This window comes from Pleuronectes platessa, chromosome 11 (assembly GCF_947347685.1).
Source record: "Pleuronectes platessa chromosome 11, fPlePla1.1, whole genome shotgun sequence".
Lineage (NCBI taxonomy): Eukaryota > Metazoa > Chordata > Actinopteri > Pleuronectiformes > Pleuronectidae > Pleuronectes > Pleuronectes platessa.
Genome location: NC_070636.1, coordinates 17,319,474 through 17,335,470, shown reverse-complemented (window position 1 = coordinate 17,335,470; position 15,997 = coordinate 17,319,474). Strand labels below are relative to the sequence as shown.

The 15,997-nt window shown below is 43.8% G+C and overlaps 1 protein-coding gene across 1 annotated transcript in view; it reads right to left on the bottom strand.

Annotated features, from left to right (window-relative positions):
- The window catches only part of LOC128451548 (fibroblast growth factor receptor-like 1), a 29,141-nt gene extending 14,661 nt beyond the window's left edge, over window positions 1-14,480 (bottom strand). Inside the window, exons 1-2 of the mRNA XM_053435416.1 lie at window positions 14,186-14,480; window positions 13,058-13,153 (exon numbers count right to left, since the gene is read on the bottom strand). Coding sequence (XP_053291391.1) covers window positions 13,058-13,142 — 85 coding nt within the window. The 5' untranslated portion in view covers window positions 13,143-13,153; window positions 14,186-14,480. The remainder of the gene's footprint in view (window positions 1-13,057; window positions 13,154-14,185) is intronic.
- Window positions 14,481-15,997: the final 1,517 nt, after the last annotated feature.

Here is a 15,997-nt window from a genome sequence, read left to right as displayed (position 1 = left end):
CAGGGTTGAGCAATGATCAGAAGTGCTGGCACCTCTCTCCTCATTTATTTTCTCTTTTACAAAACACCTGCGGATTTGTAATGATGTGTGCATGCATGTTTCCTGCCATACAAAGGGCTCTGGTTTTTTTCGTCTTTGCAAACATGTCAATAAAGGGCCTGTCTTGGCTGCTGACAGATGCTCCAGCAGCGAACACCTGGAACTTAACCAACCACAATGAGAATAACGTGATAATGCACGCACCACCGTCCGCCCGATACAGCACACAGTAATTCAGACAACACTGTAAACATCTTCTAATAAAAAGGATTTGGGCCTTAATCTCCAGCCAACTGCAAGAATTTCTTGTGCATCAAAAGGCTTTTGCACGCTGCCAGACTGTAGTGATTCATTACTTAGATAAACACTGATCCAAGTGAATATGCAGTATTTACATAAAGGATAAGAAGCAGAGCGACAGATAGAAGCTGGAGAATGAATCCTCCTACTCAGCAGCACTGTGTTAGTTCAGCAGACCGTACAAGAGCCGACAGACCTGTAACGTAACGGTGAAAGGTTTAATGGAGACCATTGCTTGCAGGGAAATATTCGATCATGTATCCCCTAAAATCTCAGGAACAGTTGTTTAATAAAAAATCTTCAAAATGAATGGCGGGGGAAGAAACTAGCCAGTAAGGAAGAGTTCAAGGAACATGAGATACTGAAAAACAAAACAAATACATGAAAGCGAAGAAACCAAATCCAGAGTCGGTGACTTCACTTGAGACTGGAGGGGTTGGGTGAAGGCGAAAGGTGAGGCCGACACTACAGCCCAGGGAGTGTGTGAAAGGCCAGAGCTTCTGTTCAGACCATGAGGCTGCGCTTGGCTATACATTTCACAAGCAGAGATAAAAATCAGCATAAAACGGTCAGAGGTGGGGGGGGGGGGGTTGCCATCTTGGCAATTCAAGAAAGCAGGCGAGTTGAAGTGAGGGAGGGAGGGGAGGTAGTGACAGGCTGAAAGGGGACGGGATATGTGGAGTGGTGGAGCTCTGACAGTGGCGGGGCAGCGGAGGGTGAAGGACGCCGTCTTTCCTTACCCCTCCAGACGTCCTGCCCAGCAAATTCACCCAGCGTGGTAATCAATACCTGTTATTTCCCCCTCTCGCCTTTCCAATCAATAGATAAGAGCGGAATAAGACCGGCCAGGACAATGGCTCTTTCTTCATTACCATCTGATGTGGGCTGAATAGCAACTTCTTTGGTGGTGGGAATGGTACAGGAGGAGCTATTGGGTGACATGAGGGACTAGAGGAACAGCGGGGGGGGTGGGGGGATAAGATGCTCCAGTCCATCTATCTGATCAGAGCTGAATCACTGGAACAACATCGCAGCTTGTTTACTGTGAAGCCTCATCTGCTTGCTTGGCGATTGGCTCCAAAGCAACAGACTCTCGCCGACCCCTCATCAAAAGAACAGGAAAGAAACGGAGAGAAATTAATCCAGCGTCGTAAAGCTCCTGGAAACATCTCCATCACGCGGCCGGCCCTTAACGGGCCCTACTGTGGAGCCTTTGAACTCTGAGCTGCTACATCTTATTAAACCTGACTGCTTTCTCCCGGCCTCAGCTGCCTCTGTCGGAGAGAAGAAGCATGTGTGTGAGTGTGTGTGAACCCCTAACTTCTGTCATCTGCCATTATAGTGCAACACAAATCCAGGTTATAATAAATCATTTATGTGTGAATATATGTTTTAAACTGTGTACAGATAGGATTTATACGAACACTAGTCATCATTTCAACTTCTCGCAACCTTAAACGAGGACCGCAATAAATAAAATACTTGGCATTGTGAATACCATATGTTACGCAAGTGTGGCCATTGCAATGCTATTTCCTACCTACCAAACCGATCATGAGACATGATATGTCAGGATCCAGGCTGCTTACTAACTTATTTCCGGGGAGAAGTCCTGCCTAGTGTGATTTATTACAGAATATATACTTTGATCATGTGAAGGGCCTCTATTAATTCAGGTTCAGGGCTCTCCATGAGGCGTCTGTACTTTTCCATATGTCTACAAGCGTGGAAAAGGTCTTCCTTATGGAAAGTCCTTCACCTGAATTAATAGAGGCCTTTCATATAACGGTTTTGAGTGGCTGTTTTGTCTTATAACTGGATACTGTATACACGGTGCAGTGGAACACTTCCTAGCCTGCTTTTCCAGTGTGTTACCTGCCCAGCCACAGCACAGAAGGTGGGCATTTTCTTTTGAAAGTAGTTTTAATACTACCATATATTAATATACCTGTCAAAGAGTATTTTTCTCTCTGCTAAAGATGCAACTTTACTGTACTATTATATATTCAATATTTGTTTTAATCTTTTGAGCCGTAGGTCTTGCTGTCTGAAAAATACTGAAAATCAGTGAGCAACACTGCACGACATGTTCTCCCATTACCTTGAACATGAGCACTGGTTTATTGCACCATCCCATCCTGCTGCTGGCGAATCAAATGTGTATCTGATTAATCTTCTTAAAAAAGTCACCAACACATCCAGTTTAAATGGCATTCACTTAAAACTATACAGTGCTCAGCTGTTTTGGGAAATAATTAATCATATATATGTAAATAAATATGTTTAAGATCTGTTGGTTTTTGTGGGATTTATTAAAAGATAGCCAAACAAGCAGTGTATTGATTTCAAACCTGTGTGTGTGTGTGTGTGTGTGTGTGTGTGTGTGTGTGTGTGTGTGTGTGTGTGTGTCTGTGTGTGTGTGTGTGTGCGGTTGGGGGGATTATTACTTGGGGGTGTGATATCTCCAGATGATTAACTTTTGGAGCTGATCGGTCAAAGGTCAAGCTGAAGGTCAAGATCAACAAAAATATGGTCTGAAAAACTCTTTTTCCAAAATATCTCAGGCAGTGGAGCTATAGAGGAATATAAAGCTTATATTGATCAGAAAATGTAATATTAGAATGATGTCATGCTTAGTTAAAAAAATATTTGTTCTGCATTCTGTAGAAGTATAGCTTATAAAGATTGAAAAAATACATCAATATCATATGGTGTTATTATATAATAGACTAATTTTCGGAGAAACGTGCTAATTCAGAGGCACAACTTGTCATGCGATTGAGAGTCAGTAATTCACTGGTTCTGTCATATAAAGAGCACACAGTGAGTGGCACTCTAGTCGCTTTATCTCACTCCATTAGGCTAAGGCCTGGTGCACACACAGGGGCTGAGTGTGTGCTTAGGGCCACTTATCAGGGAAGAGGCACCAGGAGGGAGGCTGGGAGGAGAAAGAAAGGCCAGATAGAGTGACAGACAGAGACAGAGACACAGAAAGAGGGGTCAGAGGAGGGGAGAGAAATAAATTGAAGCCAAGGAGAGAGAAGTAGGGTGAGAGTTAAAGAGAGGAGAGTTGATTTAGAAAGTGGCGGGGAGCAGAGGCTAAGATGGCAGAGAGGCCTCCTTTAACACAGAGCTCATAAGGAGAGGAGGGCTGCATGGGGCAGTGAAGGGGGATTAGGTGGGCCCAGGCGGCAGTAACCAGGAATCCCAACAATCTCACACCCCACTCCCTGGCCCAGGCTCAGCCTCGGCCATATGACACACACTCGAACAGACCTTTCTGTCTGCAATACAGAGCAGGGCACCAACAAGCACCTGTTTATTACTGTCAGTCCGACATGTTTGGAGATGGACTAAAGCACTTGGCACTGATCAGGGCATTGTGAGAATACTCACACATGTTTGGCTGCTCTGGACCATCTGTGTATTGTCTTTTTGTTCTCTCTCGCACACACTCATTAACACAAACAGATAGAGCAATTTAAGACAACAAAATGTCTCATTATGATCACCCACCTGCCTTGAATATGCCTCTAAAAAAAAACATGACTCACGGTTCGTATTTAACAACATGGTTTAAACCCCTATATAAGTTTGAGGTTTTTCGAGATGACAAACAGAAAGGAAAGTCGAAAACCCCACATTATTGATCTTTTAAGAATGCTCTGATCCAACACCTTGGATGAAAGATGTGCAGATACTGCAGTTTCTTCTTCAGTGTTGTTATTAGAATTCTCTTACAAACAATAATTAAAGAGAGCTTTATACAAAGAGGTTTACAGATTTTAAAAGGGTCTCTCCACAAACTGCTTTTGTTGCTTTAAGAAAGATTTTCAATTGTGAAATTTAGTTGAGTAACACCAGCAGCAATACAAACATTTTCCTTTTTTTTTTAAATTTGCTCTTTAATAAGAAATAAACAAACCAAAGAATAAAGTATTTATTCAAGCAACCACTTGATACCAGCGTTCGTATTTTACCATTTTGAATCTGAAATAAATTTTATTTGGTATAGTAAAGTATTGGCTCTAAGTCCCGTTAGTTGGAAAGCACTGCTCCACAGCACGATGCTGGACAATAAACTCTAAAGGCTGTTACCTCCTCCTCATAACAAAACCTCTGTTTTGTTGTTTCGTGGCCTCCATCAGTCAACAGTGAGGTGCGTCCTGTCACTCCCCGCACGCTACCTCCTCCTCTTCAGCCTCCCTGCATTCCACGGTGGGGAAAAACGAACTCCAATCTGCTCGTTGTGTACAATTGACACAGTCGGCGTCCAGCCTGGAGGTTATGAATGAGATGCAGATGTCTTACTAAGGCGAGTCACTTTGCTCAGTGTTGGCCTGATGTTATTCTGACTGGCAGAGAGGCACAGACGCAGTAAACAGACCGTTTGAGACAGACATGCTGTCACCACCGGACCAATGTGTGTGTCTCCAGTGTGTTGTGGCCACATCTGTGTGATGATGATGAGGATGATGATGATGATGATGATGATTATAATGATGAAGATGGCCGAGTCTGGCGCTGAGTGTCCTTCCAGGAACCCTACACCAGTCACCATGAAACTGGGAAGCGCTTTACACCAGCGCCTTTGTCAACAAGGTCTTTTCAGGAGGGGGCCAATGACAGACTGTGATGTAGCAGGAGTGTTCGGGGAGAATGGAGCGATTCGCAGAGGAACAGGCGGGCGGGAGTGGCGAAGGAGAGGAGCGGGTGAGGAGAAGAGAAAGGCGGGTGACACAGAGACGAGACAGAGCGGGGAGAAGGGGGGAGAGGCGAGGGGTTAGCGAGACAGACGGACGGAGGGGAGGGAGGAACTGGCAAAGCTCTCACTGACAGCAATGGGGCCTCTTGACAATCCAGGAATATTGTCTGAAATCAATCTGTCATCATGGAGCTGTTGAGCTTGTCATTACAATGCGGTACTCGCCCTTTCACAGTGACAATTTGTTCAGTGCTTTCCCAGTTCACCTTACTACCCGGCTGTACAAAGGTCACTGCCCTCTATCCTCGTCTGTCTGCCAGTCTGACGGTCTCTTTCTTTGTTAATGAACTCTCCACACACAGCCACGCAGCCCTTTATCAAGGTGACCTGCGCAAAAAACTGATGTCTGACGATCAGAGGAGATGTCCTGCAACAAGGATTCTTGTTACATTACCGAATCTACATATTTCTAAGCATCAACTTCACAAAAAATGTGAATATACAAGAATATGAGTGTACAGTCACAAGGCCGCGGCTCTATTATGCTGGACCCACACATAAGGCCTGCATTAACATTAGACATGGGCATGCCCAACGCTTGGGGCTGGTGCAATCCTCATAATGACAACAATCATCATCTCATGGTACGGACACACAACGTATCTTGCTTTTGTGTGCAGTGGAAATAAAATCCACAAAAAGATGAGCACACACCAGGTTCACCAGCTGCCTGTATGTTCTCTTTTCACATTAGCATGAACCAGTCTGCCCAGTCCGAGAGACAAGAAAGATGAAGTGGACTGAACGTTACAGTAATTCACTTTGACCTCCTGAGGTATAAAGTAGTTTTACAAGACAGGCCAGGTCAGTGCTAGCTGACATCAGTAGCTATCTCTGCAATACATCATGCATACAAGGTCAAAACTCCTGTTGACATTCCAATTAAATGTGGATTGTTTCAAACTAAAATATCTCCCCATCAATTAAATAATTCATGGTAAGCCGTCAAATTGTTAGTGGGAAACAGTATTTCAATTAAGGAAATATCGCCTGTGTGTGGTTGCACTAGAGCAAAAGTCAGATGCTCACAAGTCAGTAAGATCCACCCAGTGGAGGATATGAATGTCTGCACCAACTCTCTATTAGTTAGACATGTCGCTGTAAATTAAAACATGCAAGCCTGCTGTCGGAAATGTGGTAGAATCAACAAAATAGAACCAACGGTCTGGAAAAACATTTTGGTGGCAAAAAATCTATTAGATAGATGTCAAGATATTTTACTGAAGAAGTTACAACTACGAGCTGGTAGAGTATTAGTCAGCTAAGACGTTCAAATTGAGTCCTCATGGGATCATAAAGGCCTGCAGCGAATTTCATGGCAAACCCTCCAGCAGGTGTTAAGATATTTTACTGCAAACTACAAATGTTAACCTCACGGTGGCGCTACAGTAAAAAGTCACAGTATCAACACATTCTCTGGAAACTGTCAATGTCCCTGTAAAATTTTATGGAAACCCATCACATGCTTTTTGAAACATTTCCGTCTGGAACAAAGTGTTGAACTAAGCCACCCGCCAACCCGGCGAGCCAACACTCTCATCTCTGGAGTCTATTCATTAATCTAAACATTGACAAAAAGCAGATCCAGTTAAGCCATTTGTCAATCGAGGCACAGAATAACTATGAATGTATGGAGAAGTGCCCCAATCTGCCAAGACTTAAACTCCAGCCTGGAGGCTGTTCCAAAGCTCAAACTCACATCTCTGAGCATGAGGAAATCAAATCAGATTCACTGCATGGTGCAGAATTCCAGTCTGGAATAGTAGGAGCCCTGCTATAAAATATGACATATTATACTTTTTGCTCCTGAAACGATTTTTCCTCCCGTATCCCATTCCACTGTTCGAGTCAAAGCGGGGACACATTTTTCCATTCATTACAGAAGCAATGGGTCTCCTGAATGAAAAACCCGGGCCTCTTTGCCTCCTCACCTCTGCTTCCAGCCTCGGGAGACTGCTGCTGTGGGCAACAGGAGCAGACAAATTCCATCATGACAGCCAATACGCTCGCAATGAAAACTCCTGTTTTGACGTCCTGTGACAAGCGCTCGCTCCAACCAGACTCTTTATCACATCAGTCAATGGGGACAATGCACCAAGAATTTCTGGGATCGCTAGCAAGGAGAATGAAAAACAAAGTGGAAGTGAAAAAGCCACAAAGCCATGTGGGGTCTCATTCAAGCCCATCGGAGGTGAACTGAAAGGAGGGGGGGGTGAAACTGAAAGAAGTGTCCGGGGGGCGTGTGTGTCAAAAGCAGCCGAGGCCTCATTCAGAGCTCGTTATCCAGCCATTCCCTGGCTCAGTGTGTATGAATGTGTGTGTGTATACAAAATTTTGTTACCTCTTTAGGACCTTTTCCAGCATAAACACTGACCTTGACCGGACCAGTACACCTCATGGGGGCCAAATGTGGTCTCTTTTAGTTAACACTGTCTGTGTGTCTGTGTGTCTGTGTGTGTGTGTGTGTGTGTGTGTGTGTGTGTGTGTGTGTGTGTGTGTGTGTGTGTGTGTGTGTGTGTGTTTGGGAGGTAGCGGAAAAACAAAGATGGACAAGACTTTCATAACAAGGCGTCTGGTGTCGGGTTGTAAAGATGACGAACACCCGACTGCTTCCAAAAATTATAAACAGAGGAACAACAATGAAAGACTTGATGGCACGGTGATATGACAAAATAAGAGAGGAACCTTATCCTGAAAAGATATGCAACAGGTATCTCCTTCCTGTCTGATTAGGTATTCTGATATGTGAGAGAGAGAGAGGACAGCGGCACAGACTCAAGCAGGCTGTGGCAAGTACAGCGAACAAGCACATACAGCAAGATGGGCCAGATAATGTTTCTGTGCTTTAAATCAGCATTCTATTCGCTAACATCATAACGACATCGGCTGGACTTGTCAAAACCTGCTCAGTCCGAGGAACTTCCTGAGGGCCGCCATCATGTTAATACAGTACGCTGCAGATACTGTATATTTTTGGAAACGACAAAAGGTTGTCCTGGCACATGGTTTCCTGTTTTTGTACAAGGGGCCTCCACAGTACTGAGAGAAGATGCAACAAGGAGCCAGTGCCAGAGGAAATATATAGAGGAGGAGGGAGAAGAAAAGGAGAGAGGAGGGAAAGTTTTGGTTTCTGCACCCCCTGCCTGCTGCTGCTGCTGTACGGTCCCAATCATTAATCTACAAGTTAAAATCTACAGTTGAACAAAAGAGGGGAGCTATTGGATTCTCATCATTTCACTTTCTAAGGTGACTGAGTGAACAGCTGTGGAACACAAAACGAACAAGTGGAGGAGGAGGAGGAGGAGGAGGAGGAGGGAGGAGGAGGGAGGAGGAGGGAGGAGGGTCTCTCTCTTGACTTGGCTCCTCAAAAGCAAAAGAGAAAACAGAGTGGGACTGGATAAATGAAGGAGGCTTTGAAACTGGGGTTGCGCAAGACAAACATTTCCCACTGTGGGGCTGAAATGTTATTGTAAGGTCACTTGTAAGGTTCCAGCGCGGCGGACCCTCACCCCCACCTACAGGCTCGCTTGCAGACGCTCGGGCCACTCTCATTCTGGCCAAGGGTGTAACACAGCAGCCTGAAGTGTGGAGTCTAAACAGTGTCCAGATTAATCAGACGCTTATCAATATAGCTGGTTTCAGACATGCCCCGAAATCTGGTTGGTTTCTGTAATTTTTTTAAGGGGGTGTATTTGTGAATGCAAATGTTTGGGTAAGTTTCTGCAGATATTTCCGGGAACAGGTTTTCTGCCAGCGCCTTAGTGAAATATCTAGAAAATGTCAGAGAGAGCCCATGTGAGAATACAGCAGGGAAATAAAAAATTTAATGTTGTGTGATGTGATTTCTGCAGTGGAATTTAAATGGAATGACTTGCCTCCTGTGTGCTCTACTCAGACGCCACCGCTCACCTGAATGTTCCAGAAGTTGAGAACCACAAAATCTCCTGCTGTGTTCTTCATATGTAAAAGGCAAAAAGACCTGCGGACCCAATTTTCTGGACATTTTCAGGTATTTGCATCTAGAAACGGCTTAAGTCTGGTAAATCGAGGGAAGTCGAACCATGCAAGAGGTAAAAAGGTTGATTATTATTTGAATGGTGACAATCTGACCCCCGCACCGTGTGCGCTTTGTAAACTGCTCCATGGGTTTCGTGAAAGTTAACAGGAGCAAAAGGAATTCTATTTAACCAAACCCAAATCCATTCAGCCAGCAGGAAGAGTGTGTGTGGTCTGAAAACACTCCCGGACCCAACTGCCCAAATAAACTAATCAGCATTGTACACACAGCGACCCTCCTATGATTCAATGGGGTTTACCTTAAACATTTAAACAAATGGAGAAAATTGTATTCTCCTCATGCGCCCCGGGGCATTAGCATACAGCTGAGAGTGAGGAGTACTGAGAGTGGACAATGCCTTGTTGAAATTACACATGAATGCTAATTGAAGTGGCCATTAAAGTCAGTCAATGAGGGGAGTGTTGCTCACAGGGATTATATGACCCCGCTAAAGCAAACACCAACTGACCTCCATTATGACTACTTATCACAGCTACAGCCCTTTCCTTTCTTTCCCTGCGAGGGGTGAAGTCTGACACATTCCTCTCCCCGAATGTTTCCTCCCGAACTGACAGTGTCGGCAGTGTGTGCTGATAGATGGGCAACTGTAGTGGTGGTAAGATTATTTCCGTGATCGAAACAGAGGGATCATGGCAGGAGGAATAGTATTTCCACCTGGTGCATCGGGGAGGGAGGTGGAATAGCGGTTGGTGTACCTCTGAGGTTTTCCAAATTGCCCCATGCTCCTTGGATGTGTCATTATCACGACTTTTCTCAGGGAATTTTCAGCCTGCTTAATAAAACACACGCACATATATCCAGGCGCATGAAAGAGCGCTCATTCACTCTTGTAACTTCTTCTCACGCACCTCTAAATGGCCAGCGCCTGAGTAAAGCGAGTCCCCCATCTGCTGCAAGGGATGAGGAGTGTTTAAAATAAATTACTGCTGCCCTGTCCAAGCTGGGGGACCACCACACGTAATAATCCATCCATTGTTCTCCACCAATGGACCCAGACTATGTACACGGGGCCATGGAGAGCCCAGGAAGGCTGGGTGGGAGTAAAGGTCAGCTCATGCCTTGTTTTAACGACAGCACATTAACTTAACTCACTTCCTTCAGCTTTACACTGGTAATAAATGGGAGGAAATGCAAAGAGAAGCAGGGGACAAGAAGGGGGACATGTGTGAGAAGGGTGGCAGTGGGTGCTGGCCGTCTGGGTTGATAAACGCAGGAGGCAGGAGGTGTCGGCCAGTTGCACTGATTAGAGTTGAGGCAGAAGTTGAGGGATGTTTGACTTCCCGTGAGCTCTGCTGATTGTGGGCAGAAAAGCAAAATGTAAGCTGATTTTATTTCGAAGATCTAAATGGAGCATTAAAATTGGAGTTGAGAGAGGGCTTTAAAAAATACGCTACTCAGCAGTAAAGATAGGCTTTCTTCGCCACAGTCTTACTAGCTTGGCATACTAGCTTGGCGTACGAGCCAGAAACCCATTGTTACACCTTCTTACTATGCAGGAGCTATTTAAAAAATACAAGGACTCTGGGGCATTTGGCTACTGAGAAACTAGCCTCATTATGGTTTAAGGAAATGGAATACTGTTGAGGAGCCAAATGGCCTTGTGATTTTAAGAGCCCTTGGCCTGCTGTTTATCTCATAGTACCTTCTTATTATGAGACCATGATGTAACTCTCTTATAAAATGTATATTTTCCAAACGGGGATGCAGAGCAGTCAGCGAGCTCTAAACTTCACCAGATGTCTCCAGAGTTGTTGCATCTATAAAATGCATCAAAACACAACCATTCAGTGTGTGCGTTTGTGTGTGTTCATTGTTCGATTGTTCTGGTGCATAACAGAGACACCTGGTGCCTCTCTGTTTCTCCCAGGGTGCATTTCGGAAGATCCATATGCCCAGGCTGCCACATTCCTCGGCTAGTGGAGCCCAGCGGTCCCCAGGCCTGTCACCACATTAGAGTCTCTGCTGGGACACATCAGTGAGCACCTCCTCCAGCTGCTGGGGGTGGCAGAGCAACAGAGGGGGAGGAAAGAAGTCGCTGGGCTGGAGGAAGTGCAGGGTTCCTAAAGTGGGGGGGTCGTACAAAACGATTCTTGCTTGGCCAGTCGCAAAAACATAGCAGTGAGGAGAGGGAGGGTCGTGTGCATGTGTGTGTGTGTGTGTGTAGTGTGAGGGCAGGGGGTCCTGGGTCAGGTGTCGCTTGATGATTGACAGCAACAGGCTTAAATTCGTTCACCCAAACTTACTATTTTCTCAGTTGTATTGTCTGAAGGGTTAAGATAACAGCAGTAAACTCACACATTAAACACACAAACCAAAGAGATTCTGCTCTTTAAAATGTAATTTACATTTGTCAAAGATGTCATCATTCACTGTTAAAATTTAACAAGAACATTTTAACAGCTTGCCGGCCTTCACTTCTCTGTAAAAGCACAAGTTTTGAGTCAGAATCCCGACTGTATTTCACAGGATGACAGAGTCAAACAGTGGCGTTTGGACTGTAACAGTGAGCTTACTGTATCACTGCCTCTGCTGAGGGAGAACTGTGGGATGTTTACACTTCACAGATTGTCAAACACCATTCAGAGTCATCTCCCTCTGACTGTCAATGCCAACTATATTACTGTTGATGTGTCTGTCGGTCTGCACATCTGCAACCACTTCCAGGGAAATTATGAACAACCGGCTGTAAATTCTTCCTTCTGTCTGACACAAAAAACTGTTCAGAGCCATCGGACCTCCGCTCGCCATCGTCCCATCAGATTCCCCTTCGGGTTTCTCCTCCACTGACATCTGTTAATCTGTAAACATACAAAATTGCCTGTCTAATCTTATTTAGCCCTCACGTCTTGTTTACTTTTGGTTTAGTCGTGCCGTGAAGGCACGGCTGCCATGCTGTGAATGAGGCATTGTCTACAGACCCACAGATCTTATCTCCCCCTGTAAACCGCCGCCAACCATCCTGCCCCACCACTGCCCTCTTGCCTCCTCCACCTCAGGCCTGTGTGGCCACATGCAGGTATTTTGCCAATCAGACGCCACTTGAATTCACTTCCGAATAGAGCTAAAGAGTAGCGCTTTGGAGCATACGTGTTTTGCCAGTGCGAGGTCTTTCGGAGAAATGTGTCTGGCTTTCACATTTCTCTCATTAAAGTCGAGTGTCGTTTTCAAGTTTTGCCTCAGTCTTTCACTCGTGCCACTGGATTGCATCAGACACTGTTCAGTAGCCAGTGATGGAGGGAGAAATCATAGAAATCTCCTCGACAGTGATTCATGAACCGTGGCACAATCAACAGTCCAGTGAATTGTGGTCAGACTGAGGTCTCCCACTCTGCACTCGAGTGTTTTGATCATGAACACACACAGGCTGATCTGAGGCGGTTCCTTGGCCAGTCGCGGGAGAGCTGGACTCTAACACTGACTTGTGTTCTTTCACCCCGGGAAGCTGATGGATGATGTTTGTTTGGTTTAGCTGTAATGAATGCACACACACACACACACACACACACACACACACACACACACACACACACACACACACACACACACACACACACACACACACACACACACACACACACACACAGAGCCATTGACTGAAACACATACAAACTGTGGGTAGGGGTAGGCTTGCCCTCTCTCATTCCCCTCCTCGTGTTGATTTTGGGCTCTGTTAAGACATTTTTTTTTTTTTACGTTTTCTTTTCCGTCTCTTACTTCTTGGTGAGAAAACTTTAGGAGGCAACTGAGGCTTTCTTCATGCTCACAAGAAACCAGCCAGTCAACATGACTTGTAACAAACTCAGAGTCTGGCGTCACCTTCCAGGTTGAAGACCTTGAAGCACAACAAGAAGGAAAGTTTGTAAAGCAGCTCTCACCTCTTGCGCAGTCTGTGAGTAAAACAGCCTCAAAGATGAACAGCACAATCTTCAGGACGTCCATGCTGTGCAAAGACAACTTCATGCTCCCTGAATCTGAAAGACACAAGGTGAAATATAGAGCAAGTCTGATCCATCGAGAATATAGATGAAGATTTTGAGAAGGTGAGAATATTTGAGCAATTTCTTTGAGTTTTAAAATTAATACTTGCTTACAAAATGCCTGACTGGTAACAGTATGTTATAGTAGTAATATAATTGTCTATAAAGCTTTTATGAAGCTGTTTATAAGAAACTGGTAAGTTTTCCGGCTGGATGAAGATATTTTCCTAAATTTGACCTTAGTGGTTCCCAAACTAGACTCCTGGGACACTTTGGGAAGTGTAAAAACAAAAGAAGAGGGTTCTAAAATTAAGCCAAAAACGAAGTAGGTTTAATGTCAATATTACAAAAATATTACATATAAATTCAAATTTCAATCATAACCAGTAACCAGCCTCAGGTCTGGGGTCTGTCTGGGACTTTGCATTGGGGGTTTAAAGACTATTTTAAGGGTCTTTGTAAGAACATTTAAAAGTCCTAGTTTAAGTAAAAACACAGTTGTGTGTGTAGGCGGATTTTCAGATGGTTCCCAAACTAGACTCATGGGAAACTTTGGGAACTGTGGAAAAAACTAAAGGGTCTAAAATTAAGCCCGGTTAAGGTTCGATGTAAATATTACAAACACAATAACTATAAATTTAGATTGAATTCATAGACAATAAGTTTGCTCCGTTACAGGATGTGTGATAGATTTCCCTCTGTAACCAACCACAGGTCTGGGGTCTGTCTAAGAGTTTACTTTGGGTTGGGGGGGGTGAGGGTTAAGACTATTTTAAGGGTCTTTGTAGTAAAATGAAGGTTTAAGTAAAAACACAGACATGACTGATTAGCCTGGTTATTCAGTTAGCTAGCTAAAGTTTTGAATAGCAAAGTGCACATGAAATAGTCTGTTTCTACGCTTTACCTTGACTGTACTTACAGTAGCGTGACAGAAGATAGTGCTGCTCAGTTGTAACTCGAGTTAAACGTGCGAATCAACAGGTTCGAGTTGTTTATAACGTCGATATAAGCGCGGGGCTGACATACCTGCACGGTGAATGAACGAAGTCAGCCTCGCATTAGCCTCCTGGCAGACAAGCTTCCAGCTGGAGTTGAGTCCATGAATCAGAAGTGACAGTGTCGACTCCTCAGCCGCAGCTAACGGACCCGCCGCGCGCTCCTCTCCGGCGCAAGATGGATTTAAATGTCGAGTGAAAAACCGGAAGTGGCCGCAAATCACAGCGAAACCTCCATGCGTTCAATTTATTTGACAAAAAACAAACAACTGCGGCAGGTCCACGCTGGTGCCGTAGTCCGCTGCGTCCACTCAGTGACTTTTCCCAGTGCGCACTCAGCGGAGGAGTGTTGTCCGTCCCAGCGCGGAGGCTGCGGACCAATCAGGGGCCGCGCGGCCCGGACACGTTTAACTCTTTCTCGCTCTCTCTCTCTCTCACGCGCACGCTGACCTCTTCATCACAGACTTAATCTCAACACCGACAGTGCACGAGGGAACAGACAACAGCTGGTCAGTGTTAGAAAGAACACCACTGCAGAACTGTACGGCTCTACCACAGGGAGGATATTACATACTGATGTTCTGATTTAGAGTAAACATTTTTAAAACAATAATATAAGTTATTATTACCTCGGAAGATCAAATCTACTCATCACTCTTATAAAAAGTACTTTTACTTGATTGTTTATTTTCCCATTACTTGTGTGTCTTTTTAATCTTTCCTTTTGCTCTTAATAATAATACGTTTGAAAGTAGAAAAGTATTTTAAAGTTATTAACTTACAGTTTTGTATCGCAAACTCGAATCCACTCATTACTCTTATAAAATGTACTTTTTTATTGTTCTTTTCCCCATAACTTGTGTCTTTTCTCTTGCTATTTACAATAATACATGTAAAAGTAGAAAAGTATGTTTAAGTTATTATTAACTTACACTTGACTATCGCAGACTCAAATCCACTCATTACTCTTATAAAATGTACTTTTACTTCATTGTTCTTTTCCCTACTACTTGTGTCTGTTGTAAAAAAGTGTGTTTCACTTTTGCATTGCACACTCAAATTTTCTCATTATTAACTCATTATTTACTATAAAATGAATGCTTACGTAGTAGTTTTCTGCTATTATTTATGATTCTTAATCCTTTCCTTTTGCTATTAATTACCATTAATTCAATCAGAAACGTTATTTCACCTTTTGCCATTTGTAGACACCCAAAGAACACCTTACAATTATCACATAAATAATTAAAGTAAAATCAAACGTTCAAATCTGATGACGAGATACAAACACCAATGCAACATAGTGAAGCAAGGCTAAAATCAGGTTTAGAGGCAAAGACACCAGCAGTACATCACATGTGAACACAACAGGGACCAACAGTTATACCACAGGTGGAAATCTGATCAGTGAGGGATAGATGAATAAGAAATGATGTTGTATTATTTTATTTTATATCTTTAATTTTAGATTATGTATTCATGGAGCTCTCTTTGATTTTAAATGCTATTGTATTATTTTGCCTGTTGTATTGTGTTTTGATTTAGTTCTCTGCGAAGCCCTTCTCAACAGCTGTTTTAAAAGGTAAGATATAAATTACGTTATTATCATTATCATTGTCATTAAAGTCATAAATTGCTGCTGAAACCATGCCCAAAATTTTAGATATTTAGGTGTAAACATAATAACATACGGTTCAGGGCTGAACTGAACGGATGGATACCATTATGCCTATCTATAGACATTTGCCGCCACCTAGTGGACCTCACGTAGACCAGATAATTTCCCCTTCATGACAGCAGAGATTTAAACTCATTCGATGTTAAAAGCAGAGCTGTTGTTTTT